This window comes from Xenia sp. Carnegie-2017, unplaced genomic scaffold (genome assembly GCF_021976095.1).
Source record: "Xenia sp. Carnegie-2017 unplaced genomic scaffold, XeniaSp_v1 HiC_scaffold_14, whole genome shotgun sequence".
NCBI lineage: Eukaryota > Metazoa > Cnidaria > Anthozoa > Malacalcyonacea > Xeniidae > Xenia > Xenia sp. Carnegie-2017.
Window position 1 is genome coordinate 11006773 of NW_025813447.1, and position 13672 is coordinate 11020444.

At 33.0% G+C, this 13672-nt stretch overlaps 1 protein-coding gene across 1 annotated transcript; it reads right to left on the reverse strand.

Moving 5' to 3' along the window:
- Window positions 1–101: 101 nt before the first annotated feature.
- On the reverse strand, window positions 102–12897 carry LOC124434238 (early endosome antigen 1-like). Its single transcript, XM_046984118.1, has 42 exons — window positions 12766–12897; window positions 10675–10819; window positions 10487–10540; window positions 10208–10309; window positions 9906–10097; window positions 9523–9618; window positions 8662–8728; window positions 8383–8567; window positions 8168–8226; window positions 7960–8100; window positions 7821–7883; window positions 7626–7731; window positions 7468–7554; window positions 7280–7362; window positions 7110–7203; window positions 6824–6877; window positions 6461–6562; window positions 6172–6300; window positions 5678–5812; window positions 5462–5590; window positions 5269–5382; window positions 4966–5064; window positions 4801–4890; window positions 4659–4718; window positions 4453–4557; window positions 4336–4383; window positions 4208–4267; window positions 4069–4137; window positions 3822–3899; window positions 3396–3542; window positions 3213–3320; window positions 2332–2421; window positions 2220–2272; window positions 2076–2145; window positions 1916–2011; window positions 1729–1818; window positions 1341–1545; window positions 1158–1212; window positions 795–1014; window positions 699–718; window positions 496–604; window positions 102–284 (listed from the first exon to the last, which is right to left on the reverse strand). The coding sequence occupies exons 2-42, from the start codon at window positions 10696–10698 to the stop codon at window positions 258–260; spliced, it is 3915 nt and encodes a 1304-aa protein (XP_046840074.1). The 5' UTR covers window positions 10699–10819; window positions 12766–12897; the 3' UTR covers window positions 102–257.
- Window positions 12898–13672: the final 775 nt, after the last annotated feature.

Sequence of the window (13672 nt, forward strand, 5' to 3'; positions counted from 1 at the left end):
CTCGCGTGTCGGGCTGTGAGATTTGGCTTCAAAAAATTATTAAGGTTTTCTATTACAGGTAGCGTTCCATGTATTTTGGTTCAATGGTGCTAACTCAATACATTTTATTATATAAAACAGTCTAAAAAATTTCACATGGATCGATTGGTGAAATGTCTCCAGTCTCCGAGACTCTACGTGAACATGATGGGCAAGAAATGTTATTAAGAGCAGTTTCACCTATCATTACTTCATTCCTATGCAGTAAATGCTCCATGTTATGAAGTAGAAGTGAGGGAGTACGACTAGAATGAAAAAATGAAACAAAATTTATACTTAAGTCGACTTTCTTCAAAACACCCGCCAAGACCGCGGAGCATGAGGGCCGAGGGGAGCATACATACCCCCTGCTTTCAATCAATAAGCAATTTATTAAATAAAATTCAGCATCTCGCACATTTGTTAAGGCTCCGCAGTCACTGACCTTAAAGACACCTTGTTCTATCTCGCACTCACCCTGACCGGAACATTGAGGTCATTGTAACAAGAATCACAAACTCTTGCAGGCTTTTTACTTCCAGCAACAGTAGCCGTTTTTGAAGTACATTCACTGCAAAATATTGCTCTAGAGGAAGTAAAATCAAATAAGAATTACAAATATTATCAAGAGAAAAAATGAAATTTCAACAAATGTCATTCAAAGAAATCGTCTTATTTACCCACAATTTCGACAGTGATGCTGAATAAAAAGAAAAATGATTGTCACGACACATTGCTGTTGCTATAGTAACAGCAAACTCGTAGTTACAACGAACCTTTCTTACGCTAACTGAGAATTTCTTAGCGCAGGCATTACATTGCACAACGTCATTGTCTTTCTCCCATTTTCGATTGTTGCGAATGTTCTGTTCAACTTGAAGGTTTTGATTTTCCTGTCCAAGTTCAATCATGGCGGAGTTCAACTCATCCACGTTTTTATTCAATTGTTCGATCGTTTTAAGATGTTTTTTGCAACTGTCTTCAGCACTTATGCATCTGACAAAAATAAGGTAAAGTATATCAATAACAAGAGAACTAGTTACCAGTCTATCGATAGAGGCCACATGATTTGGAGTAATTTTAAGTACTTTCTAAAGTTTCACTTTACAAAAAACCTAAAAGGAACTATTTTGAGCTACCTTTCAAGTAAACTGCGTTTTTCATCGTGATTATTTTCGATGGTCGCCTCAAGTACTGAAATAGTAAGTAAGAAAACAATGATTTTTGACTTAACATCCTTCTGAAATAATTAGTGACAAACATATATTAAAATAATTTTTGATTAAGTATATTTTATTGGCGATTTCCACAAGCATACCTACCTGCTATCTCCCCTTTCAAATCAAATTGTTGCGTTTCCTTTTGCTTGATAACTTTTTCGAGCTCAACAATTTTTTCTTCACATTTGCCGATTTCATTTCTCGCCGAGACAAGATTCTCATTGGCAGCCGCGAGTTTCGTGTTCAGTCTTGATTCAGTATTACCTAATTTTGTTGTCAGTTGTTCGTTTATGTTCTTTTCGTTTTGCTGTGGAAAAGGGATTAGCACGATTTAGTCGTTCGTGCATTAAAAAAAACCCAGGAATTTATTAGAAAAACAGCTAAAAAAATCTGCTCGGTTTTAAAGTCGTAAGTTTTAAGATAGCGTACAACACGGGTGCTATTGATTAAACAAAACCTTTAAGTGGTACAAATACCATACAAAACGCACCAATTTCGCATCTAGATTATCCATCTCCGTCTTTAGGATTCCTTGAGCTCTCTTTGACGCCTCTCTATTCTCTTCAGAGTCTTCTTTCACCTGATAAGACAAGAAGACACAGCACAGTTTCAATAAAAAAACATGATAAAAAAAACGATAAAAGACACATCGGAATAACTCGCAACAGAAGTTTCACCTTTTGTAAATTTATTTGTAGATGCTCCAACTGATTTTGAAGAAGAAGTTTTTGATCAATGAACACTTTTTCTTTCTCTGATGTTTCTTCGACAATCTGCAAGCATCACATAATTTCTAGTAAAAGCTTTCATTACAATATTCGTGCATTGAACGGTGACCTTTAGTCTTTTCCTTTTCTCATCGTCTACTTCTCTTTGTAATAATGTGATCTCACCCTTCATGTTCGCTCTACGATTGACGTGATCAAATTCATAAGGATTTATAACTAAATAGTAAATCAAACAGTATTATAAAATTCTCACATCAATTCATTCCACTCGTTTTCTTGCTGTCGCAAATCGTCCTCCATTTTCCCCTGATGATGATGATAAATTTTCAACATATTCTTGACAGATCAAAAAGCGTTTCACTTACCTTGTCTTGAATAAGAAGCTCCTGGGCAAGCTGAGTTTCTTCCAACAGCAAACTTTGTTCTGATAATTTTTTTCCGAGTTCAAGCTTTTCCTTTAACAAAAAAAAAAACTTTTAAGAAGTCTAAAGTTTTACGTCTTTGTATCATAACCTACTTTTGTAACACTTCAATGCACTTCAGTATTAAGTAATGCATAGACTAATAAATAATAGTACTAATCATAGTATTATTGACAAATACTAATACTAACTAATAAAATTGCATTTTATTCTACTTATATGGCTATTATTAAAGCATATGGAAGAAAAGCTTGGAAATATTAAATTGGTTATTAAACAAACTTTTACAATGCAGTTATCAGAGTGTACGTATTGTACAGAGCATTTGAAATCTCTTACTGTAATAACTTTATGAATAGATTTGTATTATTTTATCTCTTTCTAGAGGTACTTATTTCACTTAATTCATCATGTAAAAATATCACTGTTACATCACATTGCATATTAACATTTTAAAGACTATATGAATATGTGCATAGGTGCCAAAGTTAGATATTTCCCAACACATTGTCGACAAAAAATACTATTTTACAAATTCTAATTATGAGTTGTGATGTCACGAGGATGTTTTTGCATGATTAATTAAGAGAAATATCTCTAAAAAGAAATAAATAATACAAATCTACTCATTAAGTTATTAAGTGATTTCAAATGTTCTATTTAATACACTTAGACAACTGCATGGTAAAAGTTCGTTTCATAACCACTTTAAGGAGTCACTGAGTCATTTCAAATGGTTTTTGCCATGCAATCCAAAAACTGTGCGGTAAAATTTCGTTTCATAAGCACTTTAATGACTAATTACATGATAGTTGAAAGCGTACTTGAGAAAGATTGTTGATCTCGTTTCGCAAATTTTCTTGTGATTCATTAGCTTCGGCAGACAATAGTTTTTTCTCTTCTTCAGCCAATGATATCCTCGTCAAAAGTTCCTAGATGACAAGATCAAAGATATCAGTAAACCATTAAACGCCATAAAACTGGCTGTACAAAAACCGTTAACATGCCTCATTCATCTGTTTAGCTACAATGATTTCTTTATTTTTCTCTTCAACAATTTGTTTCTCTTGATTTAACAGCTCTTGTGATCGACATAATTTGTTGTCGTAATCCTTGCAACTTTCACACATCTTCTTCATTGCTACTTCTTGTGCCTAACAATCAGATCTTTACAATAAGTTACAGTTACATTTTTACAATAAGTAACAGTTGAGATCTTTAGAATAAGTAACAGTCGAGGTCTTCACATTAAATAACAGATCAGATATTCACAATAAGTAATAGTTGAGATCTTTACAATAAGCAACAGTTGAGGTCTTTGCAATAACTCTACATGAGCTTATAAGTAAACAAAGCTTTCAGCTCAAACTGACAATCTCCATGTAAAATTTACTCTTGTAAACGATGCTATTCTGTGCAAAACACACCAGTACCTCAATTTTTTGTCGATGCTCTTGTAACAGTTCGTCTTTTCGGTCGATTACACGACGTAATTCATCAATTTCTTCGTTCTGTTGAATAAAAATATAAAAAGCTTGTTGCCTAAAATTTCTGTGTTACAAATTGACATCGCGTCAAGTATAAAATATTCACCAGTTAACGCACTCACTTCTTTCTCCTCCTCTGCAATGAATAACCCTCTATAATCTATTGTACTAAGTCAATATATCATACTCTCACCTTCTTTTCTAATATATCATGGTACTTTTTCGCTTCTTTTTGATGTTTTTCGATTTCCTCTTTGTGAATCTACAAATGCGTGAAAACATGTCTGTTAGATGATTTCTTACAGTCTAAAACTTTATCACAATGGCAGAACCTTCGCTTCCCCTCTTCTTTCTTCCTCTACGCTACATTTATCTTGCTTAACTTCATCAAGCTACAAAGAACAAAATGTTTTGAGATGAGATATGTAGTAACGTATTGCAACACAATACTAAAAGATACTTGAGCTTTGTGAGTCTCCACTTCTGTTTTCATTTCTAGCAATTTTGTCTGATATAAAGAAGACAAAAGAAGTTAGTAATTTTATGTTCGCCAAAAATGATGAAAACATAGTTTCACCTCGGAAATGTTCAACTTTTCTTTCACTGACATCAAACTAGACATTAATTCTGAAATCTGATTCTTTAACTCCTCTTTGGTCTTTTCAGCGTTGTCCAGCAACTCCTAAAATAGTAAGTTTATTGCACTACAACAATTAGTATTTGTGCACAAACTCTAGTGAAAGTACTATTTTCTTAAAGTTATCGATTATTATTTCACAACACCTTCGAAATTTCAAACTCTTCATTCTTCTTCTTCAGTTCTGAGGATCTTTCATCAAGCAACTATTGATAAAGTAAAAAAAGAGCATCAAAAACATCGCGCTATAACGTCATCACATAAGATGGTTTGTGATCGTAAAGTTACCTTTATGTTCGTGTCCAGTCTTTCCTGGAGCGTGCCTTTCTCTTTAATAAGGGCCGTTATATCAACTTTCAATGTTTTCAATTCATCTTCCTACAACAATGTAAGAATCGTTTATATTAACACATCCTCAGAAGTGACGGGGAAACGAGCTTTTTCATAGGTTACTTTTTCTTTCAATGTCGCCAACTGTACATTCATTTTCATGACAAGCTGTGATTTACTTTCTTCCAGATGTTTTGTTTTTACTTCGTGCTCCGTTGTCAACTGGACAAAACAAAGACACTGATGAGCAAAAAGTTAGAGTTAGAAGTTAAAAGAAATACCAGTGACCAGCCGTTAATTGTAAACTTCCATGAGAAAATGTGATTGTATCTTCAAGATTTTTGCCTTATTTTCAAGCTTCGTAGTCAAGCAAACTTAAATTGACAGAAGAACAACGTAATACTTCATCGTTAATAAACAACCAACCTGATCAAACTGTTCCTTTAGTTTAACAATTTCATTATTTTTCTCGCACAGCAATGTTTCATGACTCCATATCAATTTCTGTTTTTCATTCTCTATTCTCAAAATACTATTCTCCTTTAAAATCAACGGCAATAGATTATTAACATGTTTTTCTTTATGTTTATCTTCAATGTACGGTGATGAAATATAAAACCTTGTCTAACAATTCTGTTTTAAGTTTCTCGTATTGTTCGTTGTTTCCATCCACTTGAGATTTCAGCGAAATTACTTGTGATTTTAAATTCGTGTTTTCATTTTTCAATGAGCTCAATTCTTCATTAATCTAACAATGAAATACAAAATTAATCAGGATTAAAAGAGAGGCGCAACCCGCCGCAGTCATTATATAACGGAGAGACGTGAGACATACTAAATGATTTTCGTTCATTGAGGACGAATGTTCATCAATCTTTTGCTGCAATCTTTCTTCAACTAGCATTCGTTCCTCTTCAAGAACTTTCCTTTCCGTTATTTTTGATGTTTCAAGAGCAGCAATAAGTTCGGTCTAAAACATAAGAAATGTACATATTTCAAGTAAAGTAAAAGCACACATTTTGAGCATTTTGTCGCGTTGGAAAAAACAGTTTGATTTTAAGTTCTACATACGACTATGATAATCCCCCTTAGAAATTGGAATGGGTGGTCATTTAGTTGCATATTCGTCATTTAAATTGTTTTAAACATAATTGATTACAACTAACACGTTTCTATATATTTGAGCAGCAATTGTAGCCATATGTTACGTAAATTTGAAGTTACGAACATCCATAATAGTGGAAATTTGGGCCGTAAAAATAAAACTAATGACTATTTACTGAGTAGAATAAAGAAAATATTGTTTTTATCGAGTGTTGATAAACATGCCTTTATCTGTAGTTGTGATTTCACTTCATTTAAGGTATGACTTAGATTCTCTATTTCATCATTTTTTTCTTTCAAGTGAACACTCATTTTGCTCTGATCTTGTTTGTAACGTTCCACCTCCTCAATTAACTATATAGATTGAAAAGTATAAAATTATTGTGATGTACAAAAAGATTTTAATAAAAAATCAAAAACAAAGTAAAGCGCTCTTCATGAAAGTCCTTCGGCATTGGTACATGTGTTTCATAAAAACAAAGCCAAATAAAAAAAATATATAGATCATAGTTACTTCATTGGTACGTTTGTGAAGATCTTCAATGATTCTCAAATTTTCTTCACTCTGAGATTTTAGTAAAGCTTCATTGTTCTTCAGCCTTTCTTCTAACTGATCCTATAATAGAGTTGACAAAAAAAATATTTAAAAGCAATACTTCGGCTTTATTTCAAAGTCGTTGACTTGGCATGATAATGACTTTGAAATATATTCGAAATATTGCTTTAAGATTTTGCCTCTTGTCAATAAAGCTTGAATTTTGAGTTTATAAGATGATGTTTTTGAACTAGTTACGTTAATCAGACCTTAATAATAATGAATAAAGTTGTAATACACAAGACAACTCGAGGCTTAAAAAACAGATTGAGAATAATATACCTTTTCTTGATTCAATTGATTTATTGCAGTATTAATTCCCTCTCCAGCTTCAATCTAAATAAGTTGAAACATTGTACAGTGAGTTTTGAGATTTACAAGGATGGATGTTTTCTTCTTGTTCGATCATGTAAAATTACACATGTTTATCATCATCATCAAGTCATGACTTCAAGATAGTAAACGCCATAAGTCACCTCTACTGTTGAATAACATCTTCATAATTTAAAGTTAGCATATTTCTTTACAATATTTTTGCTACAATTTTCCTTTCCTTTTCGCAAGTTACCTTTCCAATAAGATCGTTTCTCTCCTCCTCCATTCTTTCAACATCAAGTTTAGCCTGTTCTAGCGATTTTATCAACTCACTCAATTTCATCTCTCTGAAAACACAACACAAAGATTGAATTTAGATGAATGAACGCTTTCACGACAATAAATATGTTACGTAGTACTTACCGTATTGCTGACAATCTATCTTGCTCTTCGAGAGTGTTCTGTAAACGTCTTACTTCTTGCCTAGCTTCGTCTTTTCCATTTAACTACATAGAGAACAAAAAAAAACGACGTTTAAAATGAAAAGCCAGATGAATGACAAATTTCAATGTGAAGGGAACAGCAACACGTTATCAATAAAGATGACTAACTTCGACTTGATAATTTTGCTTTGTTTCATTGAGCTGTTTCTGCAAAAACTCAACAAACTGTTCCTTTTCCTTCACAGCAACAATAGTCTGATAAACGGAACACAATGTAATTGATTAACGGTTACTAACGACAAAAATCTGCAATGTTCTGTAGTTACTTGATCTAACTCATGTTGAAGGTTTAATATCATTTGATGCTTTTCTTTCTGACTTTCCTCAACTTGTTTACGATAATCCGTAGAAGCATCAATCGCCGTTTGAAGACTACCAAATCCAAGTGAACAAAATGAGGGAATAAAAATAGCCAATTACACGAAAATTGATTCAACTGCTCTTCTGAGATTTTGAAATACCTTTGTAGTTGTTCAACTTTTGACGTTTTTTCAATTGTCAGTTCGTTCACTCTTGCTTCCAATCTGTAATATGAAATGAATGTGCGTTACATCTCTCCATAACGTGGCTGAAGATAATATTAGAAATGCAATATTAAACCTTTTATTACTTTCCGCAGTACTGTGAAGTTTTTCATTCAGTTCAATTCTGTCGGCATCCTTCTCCTCTCTGATCGTCTTCAACTGAGCTTCCAGTGATGTAACATGTTTTTGTAATGATGACACGTGTTCAGCTGTTGGTCTGGAAAAACGAAAAGCGTGAATTTTAAATATGGAGTCTTTAAGTGCTAAACATTCAAAACATATACCTATTTGCTATATCACTCTCAAGATCAGAAATGAATTTATGTTTTTCCTCTAACTCGACCTTAAACAATGAAAGTACGAAACTTTTTATTAAGAAAGCTAGAAATCTGATAACATATGATGGCAAAAGTGCCATTGAAAATATCTCAACAAGGCTATCATTTGATGTACAGAACACTTTTCTCAAAAGAACTGTTTAAATGAAACTTTAACTAACTTTCAATTCATCACATAATTTCTCCAAAACTTTTCTTTTCTCCTCAGTATCTTTAAGTTGCAATTGAATTTCTACAAGTTCTGTGTTTATTTTTGACGATTTTTGAACCAATGACAGTTGTTCTTCTTGGCTACCAGACTTTGCTTCCAATGCATTCACCAGATTTTCTTTCAAGACATTGATTTCTGCAAAAAAATTTCAAGCACAAGTTTTATGAACTTCATAATGGTAAGGATGAAGTTCACCACAAAAAATTTCAATCATCATTGTTAGAAATACCTGAATTTTTTTCTTGCTCTATCTTCTTTAGTTTGTTCTCAATGTCCATCAGCATTTGATGTTTTTCCTTGGAAACAGATAGTTTATGATAAATGTGAAAAAACCTGACAGTCAAACTTTAAGCTTAATTTGATCTTGTTTTAAAATAGAAAACATGAGCATTCAATATAACTTTGCACAAGTGTGTAAACATCGTATAACTGACATATTAATCATTCAAACGTCCTATGTAATTGACAATTGATGTCTTATGTCAAAGATGACACATTATCATCAATTATGTATTCATTCATGGCCTTTTCAAAATTTTCATGCTGGGCAATTATATTTATTCCAAAACCAGGAAACATTCAAAATATAGTGACTGTTCTTGTTGGAATCTCTGATATTTTTCCTATGTTTAAGCTTGAAAAACGCATATACTAAAAGTATACTATCAAAATGGCAGCAAAAAAATTATAATGTACTTGAATTATTACATATTTTATGAAGTAAATGCTTTGAACCCGGAAGTATCATTACATGTTTGTAAATGTAGATCGTCCAGGTTGGTATAGTCCTGAGAAGGACTGTTTTTGTTGTTGTTGACTGACATTTCACAAGGTTGTTGAAACGTCAGTCAACAACAACAAAAACAGTCCTTCTCAGGACTATACCAACCTGGACGATCTACATTTACAAACACATATTTTATGATTGATCATATAACCATAGGCATATAGGATGGAGGGCAGGTGTCCCCCAGAAGTCTTGCGTTTCATTGTGAGCTAGGGGAATAGTCACCCCCGCCCCCTCAAAAACTCCTTTATGCCTATGTAAATGATTGACAACAATCGTATACCCTACACCATAATCAATTACTTGCTCTAAGTCTTGATAAGCCAAAAGTCTTTCTTGTTTTTCAGACTCTAGTTTATCCACTTCTTGTTTTAAGGCACTGGTGTACCATTTCTCTTCCTTTGGAATGAAAATAAATCAATTGAATAAAAAATCACAAACAACAAATAAGAGATAAATCTGAAAATGCATGACAGGATTTTAAAATGTTATTAAATAACAAATTATTTTGCATGTTTAGTTTCTTTGATGCTTTACATAAAAAATTGTTGTTTCTTCAATTTCAGAACAAAAACCCAATTCATGATGGTAGTGTGAAAGCTACCACTTACCAGCACAATTAAAATTCAACAACAATATCATAAAAGTATACATGGCTTGTATATATATCTTTAGGTAAAACCTACTTTTAATGCAGCATTAATATCATTTATCTCTTGTTGCAAAGCAACAACTTCAGTTGATTTTTCTTCTAAATCTTTCAATGTCGCATCCAATAATGAGATCTCTTCAGAATTGCTGCTTTTATGGGATGAACCATTCTGCTCTTTCCATACATTTGGTGTATCTTCTTCGTTCTTTATCAATTCTGAAGTGTTCTTGGAGGGGAAATTCAAATCTTAATCAGTATTGATTATTTACATACACACAATGCTACCCAGTACAAAATGTGCTTTGTATTTAAACTTCATTATGTTAAGGTTTGAACCTGAGATTTCTCTGACAAATTTGTTTGACAGTGTTTCTCCCAGTGTGTTTGAAGATCATCTGCACTGAGGAAGCCCCAGTAACAGACAGGACATATAAAACCCTAGATAACATTAAACAAATAAATCGATCTCTTCAAGGGCAATAAGAAAGAATATTTTACATAGTATAAAGAAATTTACAATCGTAGACCGGAATAAACATTACAACAAGATTTCTTACCAACGAGTGGTGACCAAATAAAATAAAAATGAACAAAATAAAATACGCATTTACATACAGAATTTTCCTCGTCATTATCATCGGTCTGATCTCCATGTTTCGGTGATTCTTCCTGGAAGAAAAATAAACGAAACTCCTCTGATCTAATGAACACATAGCAAGTATTACTATGTTTACAGTTCCTTTGTCCTCCAACATTATTATTCACGATTATCCTTTGGTTTCAAACAATAATATAAAATTTACCTTTCTTCTAAATCTTTTAAACATTTTTCAGGTGGTAAATTTTATGCCTCATTGGTTGTTATCATTTCTTTTACCGAATATATGAAGATGACGATCTTGATAGGTGATAGAACAATCTGAAACTGGGTTGATTTTGCTGATCAGTCTGTAGGATTAAGATCAGCTTATGAGATTACTTATTGATTAACCGCATGGATAAAGATAAAAGTTAGTTTGGGTTTTTACCATCTTACCCGATTATATTTTGGCGGGAAGGCAAAAAAGAAAACAAACATGGCAATGGGAAATAAAATGAAATACAAAAAAAAACTACTTTTACAACAAGATTCGTTGTGATATTCTTAAATGGCATGTTCGGTTGTCAAATTTCATTTTCGACGTTTGGATAAATTTGCCAATAATTAACTTTTCCAAGCACGGCATACAAGAATTACAAGGAATGAGAGGTAAATGTTTGTTTTAAACGCTAAAGCCCTATCAAGCTCAACAACAATTTGATTTGTAATGATAAATCCGATGATCAACCTGGGAAAGGTTTTCTATTAGTGTTTGTAATGTTTTAGAAAACGTGAAATTTTCAAAAACAGAAATTACCTTCCCAGGATTTTTACTCTGATAAAGAAAACATTCACTTGTACAAGATGTCAAGACTTACAAAAGACAAAAGCCAAGGATCAACAGACATTAGTGAACAGCAACATAATAAAGTTCTGGCCAAAGTAAGTGGCAAGAAGCAATTAATGTCGGTGTAGATGACAGGGCAATACATTTTGGAATTACACGAATAGGGAATGAAAAAGAGATCTTGTCTGTATTTACAGTGCTACCATTAAGTGTTGTCAATGATTTTCTATGCAGACCCGTGAGCTCGTTCATCGACAAAGGGCGAAAGAAACAGGAAAAATACCAGTAAGTTATTTTATGCCATTTGTATTCTCGCCGCAGTTTCCATTTTAAAATGCATATCATGATGAAATGAACTTCAAACAGAAGACAGACATAAAAGGAAGAGTATCAAAATAGAAGAAAGAAAAGTTTTATCAATTCGAAAAACAGACTAACGGTATATAAACTCATGTTGAACGTACACACGACGACCTGTCATAATGTAGCTATATTATTTTGTATTTGTGCACAGATGGGTCTTTACAACAAAGGAAAACAATCGACCACTATTTACAGAGGTAAATAAAATCCAGCAGATTATATGAATGAAAGTGAGATACAAGTAATCTCGTGTTTTCTTTCTCAGTAAAACAGTACAAATGGAAACATAAGGCCAACTGGAGATCCTTACGGGATCATGATGCTGGAGTGAAGTGGAAGAATGTCAGTTGGTTGGTACCTCCTTTCAATACAACCGCTTAAAGCAAGTATCGCTCACACATACGACTACAGTTCCTCAGTTTCAAGTTCAAGCCATCATTCCGTTCTTCAAATGGAGTAAGTCAAAGAGGGTTATATTTATGGACACAATAAATGTCGTATTTTGTATATGGCGCCTCCATAGACAATCATGATAACTATGCTGCATCATTTTTATAAAATAAAAGCAATAAAACGCGTAGGGATTGGTCTATAGCCTGTGCAAACCGATTTGAGCTCAACCAATCAAATCAATTCATCGATCAAAAGAAGATTTGCAAATCAAACATGAACATGTTAGAGAAATATTAAAACGTTTGTTTAACAGATTTGTCTGTTTCGCATTATTAATTTTTATAAGAAATAAAAGATGTTTTCGTGTTTGCAAACATGCAAAACCCTCGGCGACGTTTGTGAGAACTCTCGAGTCGGTGCAAATCTCGATTGCCACTGATGCTCTCGAGTTCTCTTAAAGTCTCCTAGGTTGCATAAGCCTGTGCAAACACAGTAAACATCTTTATTTCTTAATATCATCATGTTTATTACATTTACTTTAGGAATGAAAATGATTATGACAGTCAAAACAGAAAAAGCAATACAAGGTATGTGTTTCTTTTTCAAATGAGCTGAGTTGGAAACTAATCCAGAACTCAATATTTTTACATTTGTTAGTGATAATGAGAAACTATGCAAAGCAAATATGTTTCACGTGAGTGAAATACGCACTATGTGTCATGTAGCAAGCGACAAGGTAGGTCAAAATGTTGAGAGATAATTTCTTATTTGGAGATTTGCATCCTAGTTCTGGTAACATTGGCTGATAGAGAGTGGATTGAAATCTCTCCAAACTAGCGTAGGCAATCTAAAAGACACAAAAGGAGACTTCTATAAAACTTGTTAAATTTTAGCTTCTTTACTTATTCTCTTGCATATGTTTAAGTAAAATATCTATACGCACTGTCTAGCCCTGTCTCGATGACATATCAAAAGATTATCCAACAGTTTAAAACCTTCAGTAATATTCGGAAAAGGTGAAATAAAAGCCATTTGTGATTCACAATGTCTTTAAATATTCACCCTACAACAATAACAACTATTTTGTAGATTACCTTCAAGATATACGCAAAGAAATTAAAAAGTGCTATCGCAACAGGTGTGAAACTTATATAAACTTCTGCTCATAGAAAGCCAAAGCAGCATTCATCGTTAAAACTAGAGTATCGTTGCCTAAGTGGTCAATTAAGTTAATAAACATGAGTATCGTTGCAGCTCGTTAGAAAAACTCCAGTGTGATTCGTTACTAGAGACGAGAGCTCCAAAGAGAAGAATTCCTGGTAAATTCTTATCCACTTTTGCAAATTCTGTAGCATCACTCGTCATTAATATCTACATTTCTAATGATGGTAAATTAACATTTAGTTGAAGTCATTCCTTTAAATGAAACAGGGAAAAAAATTTTTCCTTCCTCAATTAATCGGATTGTCAACATTGCAGACGTCAATTCATTTCAATTCCATGAATTTGAGGATAACCTTTCTCGGCCGTTTTCACCAAAGGTACACTTTTGTGCACTACAATCCTAAGACAGTACTCATCGCAACTGACGAGCAAGTGAAAGAGAATTCAAAATATC